The 22,009-nt window shown below is 41.8% G+C and overlaps 1 protein-coding gene across 1 annotated transcript; it reads right to left on the bottom strand.

Annotated features, from left to right (window-relative positions):
• Window positions 1–13,540: 13,540 nt before the first annotated feature.
• On the bottom strand, window positions 13,541–21,282 carry FGF6 (fibroblast growth factor 6). The gene is made up of 3 exons (XM_051608126.1): window positions 20,633–21,282; window positions 19,633–19,736; window positions 13,541–17,623 (listed from the first exon to the last, which is right to left on the bottom strand). Exons 1-3 carry the CDS (start codon window positions 20,970–20,972, stop codon window positions 17,447–17,449), a joined length of 621 nt encoding a protein of 206 aa, XP_051464086.1. The 5' UTR covers window positions 20,973–21,282; the 3' UTR covers window positions 13,541–17,446.
• Between the last annotated feature and the right edge of the window lie 727 nt (window positions 21,283–22,009).

The following is a 22,009-nucleotide window of genomic DNA, read 5'->3' as shown; positions in this document are numbered from 1 at the left end:
TTTCAAAATTTAATGCAACAAAGACATGCAGAAAGAGAAAGCCTCAATATTTCATTGTATTCTGAGGAGGCAGATAAGAAATCAGACTTCTCTGCTGGTATGTGTCTCATAGAATCATCGAATCTTAGAACCATTCATGTTGGGAAAGACCCTTGGGATCACCAAGTCCAATCATCATCCCTACTCTACAAAGTTCTCCCCTAAACCATATCCACCAATAGGGATGGTGACTCCATCACCTCCCTCGGCAGCCTATTCCAGTGTCTGACCACTCTTTCTGTGAATTTTTTTTCACTAATGTCCAGTCTAAATCTCCCCTGTGGCAGCTTGAAGCCATTCCCTCTTGTTCTGTCACTAATTACCTGTGAAAAGAGACCAGCACCAACCTCTCTACAGTGACCTTTCAGGCAGTTGTAGAGACTGATGAGGTTTCCCCTCAGCCTCCTCTTCCTCAAACTAAACATTCCCAGCTCCTTCAATTGTTCTGCATAAGATTTATTCTCTAGGCCCTTCACCAGCTTCCTTGCCCTCCTCTGTACTCGCTCCAGCACTTCAAGATCTCTCTTGAATTGAGGTGCCCAAAACTGGACACAACAGTCCAGGTGTGGCCTCACCAGTGCTGAGGACAGGGGGACAATCACCTCTCTGCTTCTGCTGGTCACACCATTTCTAAGACAAGCCAGGATGCCATTGGCTTTCTTGGCCACCTGGGCACACTGCTGGCTCATGTTCAGCCACTTGTCAATGAGAACCCCCAGGTCCTTTTCTGCCAGACACTTTCCAGCCACACTTCCCCAAGCCTGGAGCATTGCCTGGGGTTGTTGTGGCCCAAGTGCACCATGTTTGTGTTGTTTTCCTCTAACTGAAATGAAGGGCCTCATTCCTCCTCCAGCTGAAATCCTTGGCAGAGCTCCCAGTCAAAGCAGAACCAGTCCCTAAAAGGCTGTACTTTCTGAACAGAGTGTTTCTGTCATTTTGAAGGGTAAGAATATTTTTAGGTATTGTGGAATAGAGAACAGTTACAAAATGTGATTAGAGCTGCTGATACCCTCTATTTCTCAAGAGATACTTCTAGTTTATTGAAATGGAGTCTCCCAGGTCATGGGCATCTTTTTCTGGGGATGGGAAACCCCTTTCACATGTGGCGACCTGCTTCTCCTGCAGCTCATGTCAGCGCCTGGACACAACCAACCCCACAGAACATCCAGAATCCTTGGTGGTAGGTAGATGTCCTTGCCCTAGGGTGAGACAAATGAGAAAAATTGGTGGGAATCTGAGGGTGGGTCACAGCATAGAGGTAAGTGGGGGGCATGGGAGGTATAAATGTGAGGGGGTACACCAAGAAGTGAAGGAAGAGGGCACAAAGACAGACTTCTTTTAATTTGTGGCTATGATAGCTGCTACTCTTTGTATATGAATAAACTGAGGTCATTGCTTGAGCAATGCAGGTAGTTGAACCAAATGCCCTTTCTCACTGTCTTGTGGTATCAAGTTCTCCTGATAATCTGTGACTTAAAATATGTATATACATTTAGAACCACATAATTTCATCCCTTGGTGTACAACTTGTAATTTCATCTAAGATACTATAACAGTGAAATAGTTTCAAGTTAATTCTGCTCCCACACACATACTTGTATCTACTTCTAGGTGTTCTTTCTCCTCAAAACCAGACGGCCCACCTCAGTCTGAGCTCTCACATGGAGATCTCCGCGTGTTTTCTCTGGGCTTTGAGTATTGCTCTTGCTGCTAGATCCCAACCCTGATTCACTTCAGTCCACCCTCTGTAAAATAAAACCCACATGTCCAACAGAAAGAACCTGCAGCCCTTGCCCATCCCTGGTTTCACTGCATAACCCTTCTTTCTTCCCTGGGTGCATCTCCATTGTCTTCTATCTTCCCTAATGAGGTATAAACAAATACTCTTTAGCCTGTCAGACTTGAGATGAGAAGGATGTTCAACATGTGCCAGGCAGCTTTTGCCCAATGGGTTCGCTGTGGTTTGGGGTGTAGCTCCTGGGGTGGCAGAGCCAGCAGAGGACACCTACAGCCAGCAGTGCCCTGGCAGGCCTCCTCAGGGGCATACAGCAGCTGAATCAGCAGCTGAAGTGTCTCTGTAGGCAATAACACTGGGTAGGCCAAGAACCAGTAAAATGTTCCTTTAAAAAAACAAAACAAAACACCAAACCCCAACAAACAGTAAGATACAGTATATTCCCTTTCATCTTCAGGGGAAGGGAGTGAAAGGATAAAAAGCAGCCTCTAGAAGACTCCCCTTGGGTACACTCAAGCTTAAATACTGGTGTTTAGCTGTTTGTGAAGCATGCTGCCCACAGAGGCTCTGCTGTCTTTCACTTCTGTTCAGGTCTTCTTAGCAATGGAAACACAATCAATGGAAACACAATCAATGTAAGTAGAAAAGTGCTCTTGGGGAAGCCTTCTTTTCATGTTCCATTTTTCAGACTTGAAACAAGCATTTGAGTGCTCAGGGTTGAAGGGAAGTTAAATTTCTTTATGTTCTTATCATGTTTGATGTTTGATTATGGCCACTGTATTGAATCCAAACCCTCACGACCAAATGCTACTGAAATAGTGTGTTTCTTTAGATGTATGAACTCCCTGTCTCTCATAAAAACTTGTAGGAGTTGGTGGCACTTAGGTTGGAGTCTGGTGTTGTAGTCTTCTAGCATGGCAAACTGCTTGCAGTCTTTGAAGGATTCTTGGTTTCTAAGCTGCTGTATAAGTTTACTCTTGAGAAATGCATGCCTGTACCAGAGGGGGCTAGGACAGATCGAGATGGCAGCCTTATAAGCAGAAGCAAAAATTTTAAAATACTTTTTTTTTTTTAATGATAGTTTTCTTATTATATTTTTCCAGATCTTATTTTTGGAGGAAAAATTCAGTATGTTACCCATAACTCTTAATTTTTCAGCTTTACAGCAATAATATCTGATCTAGATGGAAGTCTAATCTCACCAGTGTACCTCCACAACTTTGCACCTGAGTTTTAGTGATCATGCAAGTTCTGATTTTTTTCTGAAGAAAAGATTTAAGAAATGAACCAGTCCAGCATTGTTTTGGTTTCAGATGTAAAGAAACAAAAAACAGCCTTGCAAGATTTAAAAGATACACCCCTACTAAAAAAGATTCTGACAAACAGATTGGAAATGCCACGAACTATTTCCGAGTAGCGTTTGCAAACCAAACAGAGAATGAACAGCAATGAAACAAGGAGGAATTTAAACTAATAAAGCAGGAGCACAATATGAAACATAGTTTTACCTTAGTCAGAAAAATAATTTAAAAAAAGGAAAACAGTGAGTGAATTTGTTTCCAGCCACCTCCATGGATAGTGCTTTGTTCCAAACAAGGTGCTCTCTGTAATCATACACAGAATCCTAGGGGTTGGAAGGGACCTGGAAAGATCATCTAGTCCAACCCCCCTGCCAGAGCAGGGTCCCCCAGAGCACATCACACAGGAAGGCGTCCAGGCGGGTTTTGAATGTCTCCAGTGAAGGAGACTCCACAACCTCTCTGGGCAGCCTGTTCCAGTGCTCTGTCACTCTCACAGTAATGTACACTTTCTGTACAAAACCTGCATATTAAACTTCGTTAAGACTGTAAGTATCAGTAATTTAGGGCAAAATATACTATGGTCACAAGTTGCAACAAAGGAAATTTGAGTTGGAGAGAAGTTAAAAATTCTTCCCCTGAAAGTGGTCAAGCAGATACCCAGAGAGGCTGTATCCCACAGCCTTGGAGAAATTCAAAACTTGAGTGCAAGCTGGGAGTTTGTGCTGCTGTTATCTCAGCTTGGACTAGAAACCTCCAGGAGCCCCTTCCCACCTCAGTCTTTCTCTCATTCTATGACACTGAGTATGGCAATATAGGCCACTGCATTCAGTGGCAGTTTTCAATAAACTAATAGGATTATTTTCTCTTGTTAGACAGAAGATGAGACTAGATAGTAAACTTTGTTCTAGCTTAGTTTTAATCTTACTCCAGTCTTCTGGGTTCACAAGTTTCACTCAATCCTGTCCCTCAGAAGAAGAAATAAAAAGGCTTAAGTTAAAGAAATGGAGAATGAAAAATGCAAAGAGGGAGGAGGGAATGCAGTGAAACTGTTAAGACAAAATATGCAAACAACCTCATCATCAGCCAAGGACCCTTCTGCTGTGGGAAAGTAATAACATGGCATGTGACTGATATGGTTAGAATTGCTTCAGTACAATTGCATGTGTTAGATTAGCTTTGCTCAGAAGCTGGGTTATGTTTGTTGAAGTATTTCTGTGAAGGGAGCACCTGGAGCACAAAGACAAGGATTTATTAAATTGAATGGAGATCTGGCAAAGACATGTCTTGAACTCTGCCCCTGATTAAGATTTTCCATCACAGAATGGTTTTTCAGATAGATTTGAAGCTACAATATTTCTTTGTGTGTTGCAGATACAATAGCTCTTCATGTTGCTTTCTCAGCCTGTCACACTGCTGTTAAGGAGGAACTTGAGTGACACATTAAGCCCTGGATGCACAGGTTCATCAGCTGCTGGGACACTGCTCTTGCACCTGAGCCCTACTGATCTTTGGCCACTTCCACAGCTGGCACAAGCTGGTGTCATGCCAAGGCTGGTTGGGAAACGTATTCTCCTTTCAGAGAAGACAAGCAGGCTGTTTTTGTTGTCTTTACTGAGGATTTGGACTCTCATCAGACTGCTCATTTTCCCAAAAGCAAAGATTTGCTGGCTGACATTTTGGGTTTTAAACTTAAAAAATGAATACTAAGGATTTTTCTTCTTTCTTTCTTTATTTTTTTCTATTAAAAAATAATCTTCTTTATTATGCTTTCCATAGCCCTAGTGAACCTTTTTACATGCCAGAGGCTGGCTAGGCCACCTGCCTAGACTGAAGATGACTATGTCTCATTGACACTGGTGTCATTTCAAGACCTCTTGCTCCATGGTTCATTCACTCAGTCTCCACTTCTGGGAAAAGCATGGAAATTAATTAAAGTTGACACCTTCATGACAGCTGATGACCAGCTCAGCATAAACTGAAGTTGTACAGAACATGAACACACCTAAGAAATTTCATAAATAAGAAACTTCACATTCACCCAAATGGCTGGTAGACCTGCATGTTGATTGTTATAGGGGAGTAGAAAATAAGCCCTATTTCGTATTATCCTGTTGTCTTTTGAAATCTGCAAGTTTCTCTTTAGAATCTGCAACACAATGACTACAGATTTGTTCAAGATTTGCAGAATGTGGCACCCATACACAGTCCATACATGTCCCCTTCCCTTCCCTACATTTTCTATTGCTCTAGTCATTGCCTTTGCAAAGTGTTGTTTCCTGGTGAGCTGGCACAGAAGGGCTGCAGCTTGTCTGCCTAGATTCTGAACTCTGCCCTGTAATACAGTTTGTCCATCACTGGTACACCCAGTTCTGCTGGCCTGCCTCCCCAGGCAGTGTGTCTTGTTTAAAAAAGCATATTCTTTCTCCTATTGTGTCCTCTAGGCCCTTAGGAATACTGAGGAGCCACATACACAACTTCAACAAGAAAATCAGTACACGTATTTATCTCCTATTGTATTACACTGCAAGGCAGCTGAAAGTAAGCTGACTGACTGTTTTATTTTGGGAAAAACTCTTTTTAATGGTAAAGTTTCTCATTTCCCAGTATTGCTGTTAGTCTAGCACCGAGAGTTAGTGCTTTTGTATAGGGTTAGCTACATGGTTATATAAAGTGCAGAAGTACTTAACATCATTTCATTAAGGAACTGTGGACCAAATCAGGCAAGATCATGAGGTCAGAGTCAAATAAGTTGCTTGTTCTGCTTGTTGTTTCCATCAGCTCAGCCTGAGATCCAAATGCCTGGCTGCCTGAAAGCATTCCCAAGAGTCAAGGTCATGTGTTCACTATTTTGTAGCTTGTATTTTCACTCTGTGGTGATTATAAGCTAACTTGTCCCTCACTGGATAACTGAGTCAGTTAAGGTGCTACTGAAAAAATATTATCTCACTGAATGACACCTATGCTAGTTATCAGAACTACCTTATATTTTAGCAGCAGATCTATTGCCTCTTCAATAAACTGAAAGATTTGTGATGGCTTGGTGAGCCCTGGGCCCAGGTCACACACAGAGTTACTCCAGGAAAAAAAAACAGGCTCTGATCACCTGAAATGACTCAGGATAGATCAAATCTCACAACAAATATTTAAGAAAAAAATAGATGCTTTTATCTAGATAGTCCTGAAACAGACATCATTGCAAACATCTCTCTTGGTTTGTACATTATCACTAATGATTTCTCATCTGATGTAAGTGGGTATGGTTGCATTGTCCATGGAAGAGCTATTCTAGTGCTGTGAGCTTGGGTCTATGAAACCACAAGCACGCAGTAAAATTGTGAATTGCAACCAGTTAATTTATGGGACAGAAATTTAGTCCTGATCAAAGCATTTTGGTCCACACCCTGTAATAAAAATTAACCAACAATATTATCCATGCGTACAATTAAAGATTGAATAATATCTTCACATCTCTTGATCCAAGAACACAGCTTGTTCAGCTCATCTGGACTTATTGGCCCCTTGAATTTTGGCCAAATACTTTTCAGCACACTATGATGTCCAAAGCAAACATGCTTTGGGGTTGAGCTAGATGCAGAACTTGGCTGTAGAGAAAAATGAAATCTCCACTTGTGGCTGCATACTTGACTTTGGGTTTAGGGTTTTTTTCCAATGACAGCTATTTAATCAGCCAGGATTGGTCACTGCAGTTAACTGTAATCCCAGTTTGCATTACTTATATTAAACCTAGAGATTCCCACACTGTTTGTCTTAGCCTCACTCCCCCCCTCAGTTACCCAACAGCTGGAAGACATTCTTACTTCCTCCTTCACTCCTGCATTCTGATAGGGAAATCAAATGTCCTCTTGGCTTCTGCTGAGTCACTTGTGATTACAAACGAGGTGCAAGAGCTTGCAGTTGGGTCTTTTTTCCAAGGAACAAAGTCATCTGTAGTTAGACGCCTGGGACTGAATTCTGTCCTCCATTGCTTAAACTGCTGCAGAGCATAGTGGCTTCAGTAAATGCCAGAAGTAAAAAATAAAAAATAAAATAAAAAAGCTAATGTAAATGAGATTGGGACTGTTTATTTCCTTCTATGAGTTTATCTTAAGTTACATAGCCAGTACTGACCAGTAGTCTGAAGTCACTGAGACACCTTTAGATCATGGCCTCTAAATGTCTGTCAAAGATGCTGAATATCATCTGCTTTCCTCAGCAACAGGGGGAATGGAGTAAAGCATTGCTAAGCTCCATAGGGACTGGTTTGTTTCACAATATTTTAATTTGTTTGCAAATCACTTTATGAAATCCAGACAACAACCTCACCCCATTGTAATGCTCTTACACAAAACTGTCTTAAATTAATGGCTGGTGGTTCCCTGGAGAGGCTGGAGGGGGAATACCCAGGTTATAGCCTCTCTGCCTTTGCCACTCCTTACCCTCTGAGACTTTGTCATGTAAGAAAGATTATCAATGCAACCATTAAAAAAAAATGGCATATGGGGTTGCATTAGCAAAACCATAGCCAACAGATCGAAGGAAGCATTTATTTCCATTTTTGTGAGGCCACATCTGGTGCTGTGTGGTTTTGGCCTCCACTTTGTAAGAGAGACATTAACAAGCTGGAGGAAGTCCAGAGAGGGGCCACTGACACGTGCGTAGACTGCGGCACCTGATGTATAAGGAGAGGATCTTAAGAGTGGGGTTGGTCCAGCCTGGAGAAGACAAGGGGGCAAATCTGGCTGCAGTTTCACTACATGGAAGGCAACATACAGAAGATGGGAATGATATTATTAGGAGGTGAAAAATACATTGCTCAGGAATTTGCCCACTTTCCATTTGTCAGCATTGTCCCAGTACAGCACACATGGCTAACTTAATTTCCTACATTGCCAGTTTTGCAGCGTCCCCTGCATACAAGACATAGTGCGGAGAACATTAGTGCTTTTTCCACAGTCACACAGGAATCCTGGGGTAAAGCTGAGAACAAAGCCTGTGACTACCAAGCACCAGTCCAGCATCCCTGCTGTCTCTGAAATTGCAGACCCCCTGTGTGAACCTTTTTCCATAGTTGTCTTTCTCCTCCAGTTTCAGAATCAGAAAGGTTGTACAGAACTGTGAAAGTTTGTGCTAACTTCTCCCTCATATTGCCAATTATTTCATTCCAGGAGGTGCCAGGTGAGGCTGATCTGGGCTGTTGAGGTTAATAATTAAGGCCAAGCTTGTGGGCTTGATGTTGTGGGGAAGGTTGGTTCCTTGGGTGAGCTGGTAGGGCCAGTGCCTGAGAACAGCTTTATGGGTCTCCTCTTATGTCTGGGGAAGACCTGAGCCCTTCCCTGGGGAACAGTGTGAGGGCTGGGGGGATTGTGCAGCTGGCAGCTCTCCTGGCAGAGACAGAGCAGGCCTGGCTGGCCTCCCTGGCTGCCCAAAGCTCAGCAAGAAGGGCTATGCACCATGGCCACTGTTCAGACAACACCTGCTTCACACTGCATTCGTTTTGCAGTCAGGCACAATTTTTTTAAAGACATAGGAATTAGAAAAAAATCTGTCTGGTGCTTTCATTCGTGTTTTTGTCAGGCAGTCATTCTGTCTTTTTTTCCTTTCCTCTCCATTCTTCAGTCCCATCTCCCTGGATGTTTTGTTCTGGGACCCCTCCTTTTCTCTCTTTCCGAAAGGAAATATTGCTTGAGCATACCCTGCTTCTTTATTGCTGACCTTGACTGTGCTATTAAGAAGTTCTGATTTCCACACATGGCTCTGTCCCCACCAGACTGGTTTAAAAAAGAATGGGCCCACCTTTTCTCAAGTTTGTGGGCCTGGCCTTCTGCAAGGCTGAGTTTAGCTGACACACAAACTGGGCCCAGCTCTCAGCTTTGCTGTGGCTTCTTATTGAGTTCCTAAAAGACAAGCTTTCCAGAGCTGCTGGAGACCCTGTGATGTCCACACTTCAGTCTCCTCTGTGCAACACCAAGTTTCAATAAGGAGATATGGTCCAGTAGGCAATTAGGTCCTCAGGTCCCTGTGAGATTTCAACACTGCTTCCTGACTCCTTCTCACACTCCTAGGATCAGTGTTGAGACGTTGCAGAGAAACTCACAGAGACTGGACTGGAGGCTCAGATTAAATATACTGGGCAAGCCTGAACTTGTTTCCTACCCTCCTTATAACTGACTACATGTCAGATGACATTTATGTACATAATGTACAGGCAGGCCCTTTGGTCTCAAGATGTGTCAGCCTGTTACTGCCCAGTCAAAAGGCAGAAAAGTATGTTAACACTAAGATAACTCACTTATCTATTGTTCAAACTAGGGAGATTTTTATTATATTTTCTTACAACACATAAAATAAATAAAATGGGGGTTTTATTTAATTGAAAGCCTGTTGTGTTTTTTTTTTCTTTAAGAGTAGTCCTGGCTACATTTTTTTTTTGTGAAACTCTGGTACAGCAGCTGCTTCTCTTCTAGAAAAACCATGCTAGGGGATGGAGAAGCAGCTACAGCATTTGTATGATGCTCTAGATTTGCTGGTGAAGTAATTCACTGTTCCGTAAGTTTCTTAACGATGTTTCTAAGTGTATGAGTGACCCCTCCTGGTTTTTTTCCCCCCTTCTGTTTCGTGTACCCCCTCCACCCTGCCCTGTATTTTGATTCCTGCCTGCACCACAGGCACCTCTGGCTGCCCCAGGACTGCCCTGATCCTTGGGGGGATGGGTGGATGGATGGATGGATGGATGGATGGATGGATGGATGGATGGATGGATGAGACCCCATCATTTGTGGCTGCTTATGGGCCCACAGAGCAACATTTAATAATATGATCAGAGAGGTGACAGGCAAATAATGTTAACATGTTTTAAAATTCAATGCAATTTGGAAAAGTATATTGCCTTCTGCTTTCCTGCTCAAGGTGCTCCATGCTGCTACACAGTAGTTCCTGCCATAGTTGTCACGGGGAGCAGCAGCAGGATTCAATGAGCCTTGTCATTTTATGTCCTTTAAGGTATTCCATGTGGCACTGCTTTTGAGGCATAAGCTCAGGTTTTATGTTTGCAAAAATCTTTGGGAACGTGTTCGGGAAAGTTGTTTGTGAAATCTTCAGATTGAAAAATATGGAGTAAAAGCAAAGTAGTTTTCATAACCAAGTTACCTGCCTAGTGCTAAGAAAAATTGCTTATCAAGAACACATGGAGGCACCTGAGGTCTATAACCGATCACAGCCATGAGGTGACAGCCTCCTTTTCCCTGTGTGCCCAGGCCCACAGTACCTTGTCGGTTCCGCCTTGGACATCTAGCTGCTAAATAAGAAAATAGCCACCAGAGGGCAATAATAATAAGAGCCAATTTTTGTAAAAGTGCAGTAATCAGCCTCAGGAGGTCAGAGTCTTTCTACCTGTTCCTATCAGGTGTTAACATGGCATTCACATTTCAGAGTAGTGCTGCTGCTGCTCTGTTCCCAAAATGTGGGCTGGGGTTGCATTGAAGCCACGGTTGTTCTATCTGTGTACTCCTCCAAATCCTGTGTACCTACAACTGGTAGCCATGCACCCCTGAGCTGAAAGAAATTATTTTTCATTTTTCCATCAGGGGACTGAATCCTTCTGATGTCTTCTCTTTGTTGGTAGGGATGAGTCTCAGTAAAAAAGTAATTTTCTGCTCAGTGCACAATACAGAGGTGGCTTGTGTCAAGGCTCAATAGGAAGGTGCTGCCAGCACTTAAACAGCCTTCCAGCAAAGCACGAACTGTGCTGGTGACCCTGTGAAGATATTTTTCTGAGATTGAACTCTTTTAAGTTGCTATCCAGAGGTTCATCCAGAGCTTAATGAATCATGAGGGCACCTCAGGGGTTGTTGGAGAGAGTGGATAGAGGGGATTCTTCCTCATGCAAACTCCCCTTCCAGACTAATTACTTCTGATTCTGTGATCAAAAGGCAACACTTATGTAGGCCTTAGCTTTCTTTGAACAGTAAGAATTTCCTGCTCTTCCATACTTTTTTTACATTTATTTATTTATTTTTAACTTCCTACCATTGCTGAGCAATTTTTGCTGGTTTCAGGAGGGTGTAGCGCTGCCTGCTTTCACCTGCGCTGCTTACACTGTAACCTTCAGCCAGCTCAGGGCTGGCATCTCTATCAAGAGTTACTGACAACCCAGGCTCCTGGAGCTAATGAAAACCGCACCTGCTGCCTTGTAGAGATGGTTGATCATCAGAGAAGCCAAAGCCTGAGTAAGTGGGCAGATTATGGATCTCTGCCAATGGCTTCAAGCCAGGGGACACAGAGGGCATCGTGGCTTGAGGGAGGGGGGAGAGAAGGGACACTCTGGGATACTCCTCTGCTGTAGTCTGGGCACAGGGAGAGACTTTTCAGAGCCACAGTTATATTTTCAGTGACAGATCAGAGAAAAAGAAGAGGGTCAGCATTAGTGCAGGGAGCTAGGAGAGCTCCCTTTTTAAGCAATTTGATTATTTTTTTGTTTAAATTGCATTTTCCCATGTCTATTAAAACTTATTTTTCCTTAACAAGCATCTCACAGCTTTATAGTCTTGGGAACAGAGCCTGTGGTAAGCAGTGGAGAGCTACTGAGATGGAAATCCAAGTCAATGTGATGACGAGAAGGGTCAGATTACTGCGTCACAGCTATACCTGTAGGAACAGGTACACCATTAAGTTCAAATTACCTGGGAGGAGGCAGAAAATTATGTAAACCAAGCGAAGTTCAGCCAAAATTTTTCCTGCTCTTCACAGAGGTTTGGGGCTTAGCCACCATCTCTTGTCCTCCAAACGCCCTGAGCGGAGAGCACAGAGTGGGAAGGGAGCATGGGAGTGGTGCTTGTCTCTCGGGGCATCTGGGCAGCATCACCTTTCAAAGAGAAAACTGCAACACAGGGAGCAGAAACTATCCTGTGTCTGAGAGGGTGCCTTGGGAGCTGACCACATGTTGCTTTTTCCCAGCCTCAGTAGATGACTCCTTACCAGATCATTTATGTTTCTGTTTTGCTGGGGTTAGGTTGGTTTACATCAGCTGCTGGTTTGTCCTGTTGTTTCCACTCAATGCATGTGGGCTGCATATCTTCTCCAGTTCCCATTTCCACCTACAGTGGCTGGTCTTCAGAGCTGTGAACAAGGCAATTCCACAGCATGCAGAAGCATTGTTTAACCCACCAGTGAAATGCAGCCCTCTCTCAGGTGAAATGTGGCACAGATGCAGAGCAATGATATGCAAGCATTTATGATGACTCTAAGCAAAAGGAATTATTCTGGGGGAGTGTAGGTGTCCAAAACACAAACGCATGTGTTGAGAATGGTGGTTAACCAGCATGGGGGTGCTGATGTTCTTATACTCCTGAGAAGAGTCACCAGCAATCAGAGACATGAAGACCTGTCCGCTTGGCGATATCATGCTGGTATGGGTTAAACAACTTGAACAAAAAAGCAGGAGTCAGATTCTCAACTATTGATTTCTAAACCCACGTTAGTTTGGGTCCCCATACTGAAAGAGGTCTGCAGTCACATAACAGAAGGTCTAAGTGACAGCTTGGGAGTGGAGGGATGGAATTAAAGTATTACCAAATCACTGAAATGTAACAGTTTCCAAAGTGTTCAACTTCAAGGCACAGTGAGGCAACACGCCCCTGAGATCACAGAATCATAGAGTGTTTTGGGTTGGAAGGGACCTTAAAGAGCATGTAGTTCCAAACACTTGCATGGGCAGGGACACCTTCCACTAGACCAGGTTGCTCAAAGCCCCATCCAACCTGGCCTTGAACACTTCCAGGGAGGGGGCAGCCACAGCTTCTCTGGGCAAACCTGTTCCAGTGTCTCACCACCCTCACAGTAAAGAATTTCTTCCTAATGTCTAACCTAAATCTCCCCTCTTCCAGTTGTAAGCCATTACCCCTTGTTGTCTTACTAACATGCCCTTGTAAAAAGTGCCTCCCCAGCTTTCCGGGGAGGTTCCAGGAAGCTGCTCTCCCAAATGAGTTCCACACAAGAAGAAAATGCCATTAAAAAAAAAACACCAAAACCACCAAAATCAAAACCAACCAACTAAAAAAACCAAACCCAACAAAAAAACAAATTTCTTATTTAATAAGGCGAGGGATATGCACTGGCAGTTACACGCTGAAGAGCATTACCAAGAGAACAGCTCTGGAACCTCCCCAGGTAAGAAACATTGGATTTTAGACAGGTGACTATGACAGCTCATCTTTAATCAGATTTCAGTTTTATTTTCCTTCTCTTCTATGAAACTCCCAGATTCTCTATAACAAGTACAACTCTCTTATGACTTCCCAGGCATGAAATCTGAAGAACACAAAATTATATCACAATTTTAAGTGTATCAATACATCCTCTCTATTTCTAGAGATGAATAAAAACGGTGTGTGGTGGGGGTGAGATGGTGTTAATGCAGTGGTCTGAAGAAAGGAAAAAAAAATTGTAAGACGGATTTGGAGTCAAACACTGTGAAAAACGTATAAAAGTTTATTTCATTAATACAGTAAACTATTGTGCGCAGCACATACATATAAAAATAGAAGCAATTTCACAAACAATTGATTGGACAGTTTTGTATTTCTGGCAAATTTACAGCCTCAATTGTGAGTCCATATTGAGTCAGAATATGAGGTATATTGTAGTGAAAAAAATAAATAAATGTGAGAACTTTGGCACTATTTACTGTGCAAAATAAAATCTTGGAATTGCAATAGTTAGTGAGGTATACAAAAATTACTCTGCTTTTCCATTGTGTGTGTCTTCATCTCTGCATAGCTGGGGAAGCTTAGATTATTTAAGTACATAATACTTTTCCAGTCAAGACTGTTTTCTAATCAAGGTGGATTAGAACTTAAATTATTATGCAATTTGCCTATAGAAGAAACCTTTAAAATAGTATTAACTCCACAGGAGAATCCCATGTGTGAAATATGGGCAAGACAGGCTGGTGTGGGACATTCATATCAATGCTTTCAAAACTTGTGGCCCGTTTAATGACTCAGTGAGACCATGAGACAAGCTTTCAAAGGGACCACTGCATTCCTAACTTGTCTCTCATTTGGGAAACTCTTTTACTTTCATGAGTTTTCTGTATGTAGTCACATATTCATGGAAATATTCTTTCAAAGAAAGTGACGCTTCAGAGTTTACCAGACTATGCCCATATTGTCTCCATAGGCTCTGTAACATGTACATTCTCATTACAGATTTTTTTCTTTTCCTTTTTCCTCTGTGCCAGCTCAACAGTTTTATCCTGCCATGTGCAGAATGAGTGGTGGTCTGCCTAGATCCTCCTTCTCCTGTGCTAATCAAGTATGATGCAATACAGGATCAGGCCATTTCCCAAGCAAGTTACAGAACTTCTTGCACACCTGCCAAAGTACATTCTACTACTGTGAGCTGCCCCTAGACTGCTTGCAAGTCTGTAGCAATGTGTCAACGAGTGCCTTGATTCCTCTTTTGAATGTAGCCATGCATTCACTTAAGAAGTTCCTTTCTCAAAGTATCATATCCATCTAGTCTAAAACTCCACAAGGCCTCAGTGCTCTACTGTGCTGGAGGGGTTTCCTGCCACAATTAGAACTCCTGACAATGTCATCTTTCATTTTCACTTCTGACAATGACACAATTCATATTAGTCAGGATTCCTGGCCCTTGGAGACCTTTTTTGATTTAAAAATTGAACTCAGTGTTAATCTGGCTGGCATTGATATATAATAAGGAAAAAGCAGAGGTGTAAAGAGTAACTCGGCAGAGTGACTGAGGGGGCTTTTCAAATGCCCATCAAAACTGCCTCTGCAAGGGTCTGAGGTTCTTAAGAACAAGCTCAACCTAGCAGGCTGCTTCCAAACACTTCTTGTGACCTGGTCTATGGTTTGCTCTCACTGTTGACCAGTATGTGCAAAATGGAGTCAGCAAGTCTGATTCTCACAGTTTATGCCAGTTATCCTATGATTTATGAGTACTGGCAACAATGAATAATTCTAGACTACACTGGCTTAAGAGGGAACAGACTTCATCCTATCCTAAGGACACTGGTTTAAGCTGTACTCAGAAACAAACTTGTGTGTCAACATTCAAACTGTGACTTCTTCTATGTCCACGTACTCTTCCATTCTTTTTCAAACTTCAAAGATCATTAGGAATATACCACAAGGATACAAGTTGCCAGCTAATGTATTTCAACACAACTGTCTTCCCGTCTGTACCTTGAAGGACTTTAGGTCGATGTAACTGTCTGACATCTTCCAAACTTTCTTCTGACCCACTCCCCCCCCTCAAAACATACTGCTTTTTCTCATCAAATTCAAATCAAGCTGCTGTACACATTGTGGATGAATGAGGTGTGCCAGCTTGGCTTCTCTCTGCATACTATGAGACGAGAAAATGCAAAGTAACAACTTTCCTTTGCTATGTCCAAAGTGTCCCACTCATGTACTGTAAGCTGTATTCCACTCTTTTTTTTTTTTTTCCCCCTCTTAATTTACACTGTTGTCATCACTTAGATTTGAGCAAAATACATTCAACTCTAAATCACACAAAAGGAACTAGAAAACTCTATCTTGTTCACAAACCAATTGTCTTCATAATTTTTCAGAAAGTGTGACTGTAGATGTATCCTTGTAGATACGCTCTTTGGGCCAAATCTTCTGCAGCTATAAACTAGTAGTCTTACTAGACTGGTTTACTCCAGCTGAGGATCTGGCCCTGACACTGTTTTTCAGGCATGTCAGAAGGCTCAAATTCATCATGAATAGACATCCCCTGCAAATAGAATGGCATGTCAAGGCTGGACACAGCCACATTTTGGCTGGATGTGGGAGATAATCTTGCACTCAGATGTTCGCTTCTGCACCAACATGGTCCATCTATGCTGAAAATGCTCATGCTCTGACATTGCATTGAATCTAGTTTCAAATTTAGGAACACGCCATCAATTCAGGAATCCCAAGGCTTCTCATAACTGACATTTATAGTGACTATTGACTTAGGGCCTCTTAAAATACTCTTTCAAAGGCACAGAGAATGTAGCTTCATTTGCGATCTGGAAAAAGGTTGTCAAAATAGTGAAGCAAGGTTATGCACCATATGCAAGGCTTCTAGGAGAGCTTTGGAGAGTATTTCATACAGCTTGCTGTGTTCTCTTTGAAATCAGTGCTTTGCAAGTGATAGAAATTGGAATTATAGCATAAATTCCTCTGTTTCAATCCAGGAAGACATGCTTGTATAAACCTTAATCCTCTGTCCTCATCATACCTCAGTGAGGTATGATAAAGAACCAAATACACTTCAAGCAGAAAACAGAATAAATTAAGTTTTCTAAAATAGACCTTTGCCGGGAGCTTCAATAAATTTCAGGCATTTTATAAAATGCATCCTGGAGACCAGCTCTAGTTCTTACAGATTATCAAGATTCTGCCTGAATGAAACACAGTGCCTTTAAATATGTGTGTTCTTTTACGTGTGTACACATACAAAGGCACTTGGACATCCAGAGACTGGGATAACCAATTGATTGAAAGTATGTACTTGCATGGCTATGTGCTTACACATATCATGGCTATATATACACACATGTATTTATATTAAAGATATACACATCTATATTTAAGGTGAGTCTAAACTAAGCTCGCAAAATGCCAAGGGGGTGATATTTAAAATCCTAAGCTCCAACTATATTTTGCATTTGGGATCCAGCTGTGATTTAGCCTAGGGCCCTTCCTAAGGGAAATTGATTGTAAGTCTTCATTTTGCCAACAAGTCCATGTGAGGAGACCCTGGATAATCCCTTCAGTCAGAGGGGCTCTCAGGGTAGACAGTTTACTTGTGTAGAAATGGTTGTGGAATTGGCACCCTAATGATCAAAATAGATTGAGGACTTTACAAGACAGGACACAGTGTGTAGAAGGGGACATGCAGGCAGATATTCAGCTGGAGTGAACTGCTTGAAGTTCTGGTGAAGCACAGTCATGTGATGATTTGGCCCAAGATATGTAAACAGCTCTCTAAGAAAGATTATTATCTGAGGTAATTAATGTTAATTAATAAATAACCTATGATTAATTAGATTAATATCCACAGCCATTCTTTATCTTCCAAATCCTTTTTTTCCATTGCTCTCCAGTTTGTATTTTTCTCTGTTAAGCACCAAAGGAGGCACACAGCTGTGTAAAATTTGTACAGGGTATAAGAGAAGCAGCATCATATTACATATGCTATGTGATGAATCTAGTACAAATATTTTAACCAAATATACACATACATATGTAGATTTTTTTTCAATGAACAGTATAAATACTTTACCTGGGAGATTATTCCCATGTGCAAAATGAAACAGTTTTTCCTGGGATTTAATCTTCTACTTTGCTCATGTTCATATTCTTGGTAAAAAGTGGGTTACTGTCATAGCAGGAGAAACCTTGTTTCCTCTCTTCACCCTCCCATGTTTACTGAGTGCAATGTAAGCACCACAGTAAACATTTGATTCATATGCATTGTAGTTATTGGGCAGCAAGGTTTCTTTGAATTTGCACTCATCTTGGAAAACAGCCTAAAGAATAGGAAGGGGGACGGGGGGAGGACAATGGAGGAGCAATAAATAAATACATAAATACATAAATACATAAATACTTTAATGAATATAAGAGCCATTTTTCTGATGGGCATTTTTACAGAATAACTTGTTGCAGCATGCAACAGGTGTTGTCAGAGTGACTGCATCCAACAATAAATCTCACTCCTCAGTGCTACTTTGGTGTCAGATGAACTCAGATGCCACCTGTCCAGATAATGGACTGCGTGCTTCCTGTGACAGATCAAGTTAATTCATCATAAACAATGTATTTCATAATTTTATTTGCAAGCAATGGTTTCAGTCAGCATCATGCCCTTTGCCCACATGATGTATCTCTGTATCTCCTCTGTAAGAGATTTATAAGAGAATGATATGCTGGCTGTCAAAACTCTCAATTCTCTTACAAACAGCAATGTTCAGGGAGAGCTATTTGCTTGAATAAGGCATTTGAAAAAGATGCCTACATTTCTTCTTTTTTTATTTAAGTCATTACTGATATTATATTTAACTGATAGTGAGACATGCAGCAGGAAAGGTTTATATTTCTTCATATTGAATCATATAAATCCAATGTGAGCAAGCTATCTGTGAGAGGAGATGCAAGGAAAAGCAGAAGACAAACACAGAGCACTGAGGAAATTAAAAGAGAACGTAGAATAATTCCCTGACATCAAATGTCTGGCACATGAGACAACACCATTGCTGTTCCATTTGGACATCTTTGTCCAAAATTTGTAAGATATTATTCAAAATGTGTAAGAGTTTAACTTAGCAATTGCATTGTGAGAGAAGAAATTCACATCTCTTACAGCTTTTAAAAATGTCTTTGAAAATAAGCAAGACTGATTGAACCAGCGAAAAAAAATCAAAGGCAGCTCTGAAGTCAGACCCTGCATTTCTTTAGAAAGACCTGGTCAAGCAAAGCAGCTGGGATTGTGGTGCTTTTTAGGTGCTTGAAATCAGACTTGAACCTTAAAATACCCCCCTCTGTGTGAGAAGGTATCTGTTGGATTAGTAATAGCTACCGTCCTTCGTCCTTCACAACATATGGTGTTTTATTAAGTAACTGAAATGCTTTGTTGCATTTAGGGCTGTTTCAAAGGAAATGGCTTTGTTGTTTCTTGACACCAGAAGATGAATGCAATCAGTGCCATTCATTACTTTGAGATGCACTGTTTTGGCTCAGAGCTAGGTTCTTTCAAACATGCTTCCTAAACAGCACCTGAATGTTGAGGCTAGAGGTGCCTTGCTCAGAGTTTAAATTGCGTTTAGATGGCACAGCTAGCACTTTCTAGAGGAGAATGGTGGTGGAGTGTTTCAGTATGACTTGCACACCACTGTTAATAGCCATTATTGTTTTCTCACCCTTTGGGACTGATCTCACAAAAATAACCCCAGGCACGTATGCTGACTTTGTAGGGTAGACTTCCTATTTATTCTTCATAGTGGGATCTTTTTTGGTAGGGGGATACCTGTGGTCATGATTTTTCTAATGGCAGCTAGTATAGGTAGCTCTAATTGTCCCTCTCCTACACTCACCTGTAGGCACACACATGTGCATGCAATCACACACACACACACTCAGGGACATACACGCGCTTTACCTCCTAAGGGTTTTTTCCAGAGCACACCCTTTTGCTTTTCCAATAATGCAATGAAAAAGAGAATCAACAGTTTTCAATCTTACTAGAATGCATTTTCAGCCCTTAGAACAGGCCATATATTTAACCCATACTATTTGCAGAATACATTGATTTTCCTAGGCTGCTCCCTGAGGAAAGTTTTAAAATAACAGACCTTTAACAGCCACGTTGCTTGTCGCACTAAATAACACTGGTGACTGGGCAGGCTCCTTGTAATTGAAAAGCTATTTTCTCTGCTTGTAATCAGAGGTTTCCAGGAGGTAAAACAAACAAACAAACAAACAAGCAAAACCATTGCAACCTTTGCTTAAACCTTGAAAAACTATTTGCACTTATACTCACTGTTCCATATAGCTTTCCCTTGTTGTTCATTGCAATGAAGAGAGCACTTTTCACACCAAACAGGCTAACAACACCTCTCTTTACGGTGGATATTTCAAAGAGACCTGGAAGACAAGAAGTTCAATAAAATGATATCACAGATTTTTTAGCTCATCAGGGGCAACTCAGATATAATCGATTTATTTAAAAACCCTAATGAACATGTCACATTTTCATTATTAGAATTATCTCCTTAGTCCACTATAATAAAAGCACACAGAATTTTTTATTTTTTTCCTTACGTGCTATGGGATTTTAAAATAATTCTGCAATTGTAGCCACATGCTATATAATCCTTTTGTTCTGACAGACTTTTTTGATCTGTCAAATTCTTGGGCTTTCTAATAAGTAATTTATTTACTTTTTTTAATATACTACAATTACAGAGTGTTTGTTACTGAGTTTTAGAGAAAAGTGGCTTGCATTTTGAAGTCCCCTATGATATCCTAGCTGCAAAAGATTTTAGTAACCGCCCTGTACAGGAAACTCAAATCCATAGGGCTAATGTTTTTCTTTTAATCTTACAGCTATGGAACAGTACCCATAAGAGAAAGCAAAACAGGAAAAGCAAGCCCCTTCCATGACTGACTGTCCCAAAAGTGCTAGTCTACTAATATTAAAAAATCATGCACTCTTAGCTCAGCAACAACTCTCGAATTCAATGAAAAGATCACAGGAGTGAGCAAATGCAGCAGAGAGTTTTCAGCCTGATTTGTCTTTTCTCATTTCTGCGGTAAAGCAGAGTAAAAATAAATTGTACCTAAATCTGTCTAAGCATTTGTGACATGCTTCAGCCTGAAGGATTCAAATGTTTATTGATCCCAGAGACTTTAAAAAGGCAACAGATGTAGCACAGATTAATAATATCAAGTAATAACATTTGCATTCTCTGAAGGGTAATTACGCGAGTTCACAGCAATCAAGTGACATCTATTCCATTTCATTTCTGGATGCAACTCACTGTATTGGTTTTCATTGTGAACTCCGCTTATCCTTCCATCTGGGAGGATTTGAAGGTGAAACCCGATGCCCACGTTGCAGTAAAGCCTCCGCTGCCTCTTGATTCCTAGCAAATAGTCACTCTCCCAGTTCACATCTGACTTGTCCCCTGACATCCCAGCAATGGACCTGGACAACAGAGATTGCCATCCTCTTTCCAGTAATGTGCCATTGGTTCTGCTTACAACTGGATGTGTTGAAGCAATCCCAGCAAGAAAACCCAGGAGAAAGAAGGCAGGCAACGTCCGGTGAACGCTGGCTTCGCAGAACATAGTGATGAGAAGTCTTTGTGCAGTGGCCATCCGGTTCACCTCCTGGGCACGTGGTCAGAATTAATGGCCCTAAAAATACCGCCCTTCTAGTTTTTCTCTCTTCAGCATGCTGGCAGAGGCTTATTTTTGGAAAGCAAATAGAGATTGCTGACATGAAACTGAAGCCCAATAGCAGTTGGGTTGGAAGCAGAGACAGGCCAGCAGGACTCAAACTGGCGGGGACCATGTTTTGTAGATCCTTCTCTCTGCTGGTCAGCCCCAGTTTATATTCGATTGACCCATCTTTATAGTGCAGAGATTGTCCCTCCCCACATCATCACTCTGACATCAACAGCTTGCCAAAGGTAAGCCTGCCACGGCTGTAACACTAACCTGCTGTCCTCCCAGGCTGGCTGAGCTTTGATGAATTCTGTCACCCAAGACTGGAGGTAGGAGTGGGGTTTCATTGGCTGCTGAAAGCAAAGGAGTCAAATTGGTCAGGCAGTCAGAGGCCTCACAGGCAGCTCCCTTATTTAGAGAAGAAGGTGTAAAAACAGTTCTGGGCCTCATCAGTGAGCAATGAAAATTTTGCAGTCACTTCCTTGGTGGCAGGATCACTGGCTGTATATGAGGGCAGGTCAATATCTGGGGAGATTTGGCTTGAAGTTGCCATTGCTTTTTTTTGGTATATACCCAGCAAATCCAAGGCACTTCTTACTATAGCAGCCCATACTCTTAACAGCTTGTCTGTACCTCTCAAAGGAGAGCTTCTGGCTGGTTAACAGAGGGGTAAGCCATGATAAAAGGGAGAAGAAGCCCCAGGGCCTGCTCCTGCTGTTTTTATACAATCACATTTCTGCTGCTTGCAGCAGCAATTCTTCTGAGCAGACCATGAAGAACGGAGCACTGATCTTGCTGCTACACGCAGCTGGGGACATTGATATGTCCTTAAACGTTCATGTTTTTCACTGAGGTGACTTCCAAATGATCACATATATTTGGGGAGGGTGTGTGCCTCTTGCAGGGGTGCAGCTGTACTTGTGTTTGCAAGACAAAGGCATTGGTAATACATTAAATAAGAGGGAAAA

Source organism: Apus apus, chromosome 1 (assembly GCF_020740795.1).
Source record: "Apus apus isolate bApuApu2 chromosome 1, bApuApu2.pri.cur, whole genome shotgun sequence".
In the NCBI taxonomy this organism is placed as follows: domain Eukaryota; kingdom Metazoa; phylum Chordata; class Aves; order Apodiformes; family Apodidae; genus Apus; species Apus apus.
The sequence above is the reverse complement of the archived record's forward strand: the minus strand, read 5'-3'. Positions and strand labels throughout refer to the sequence as shown.

What these genes read in the sequence shown, in the direction of transcription:
- FGF6 (XM_051608126.1), bottom strand. Translation starts at nt 20,972, where the DNA reads ATGGCCACTGCACAAAGACTTCTCATCACTATGTTCTGCGAAGCCAGC. An exon ending in TCACAATGAAAACCAATACA is followed by an intron (nt 19,737 to 20,632) that starts GTGAGTTGCATC and finishes CTTGTCTTCCAG; the next exon opens with GTCTCTTTGAAATATCCACC. An exon ending in AGGGAAAGCTATATGGAACA is followed by an intron (nt 17,624 to 19,632) that starts GTGAGTATAAGT and finishes CCTATTCTTTAG; the next exon opens with GCTGTTTTCCAAGATGAGTG.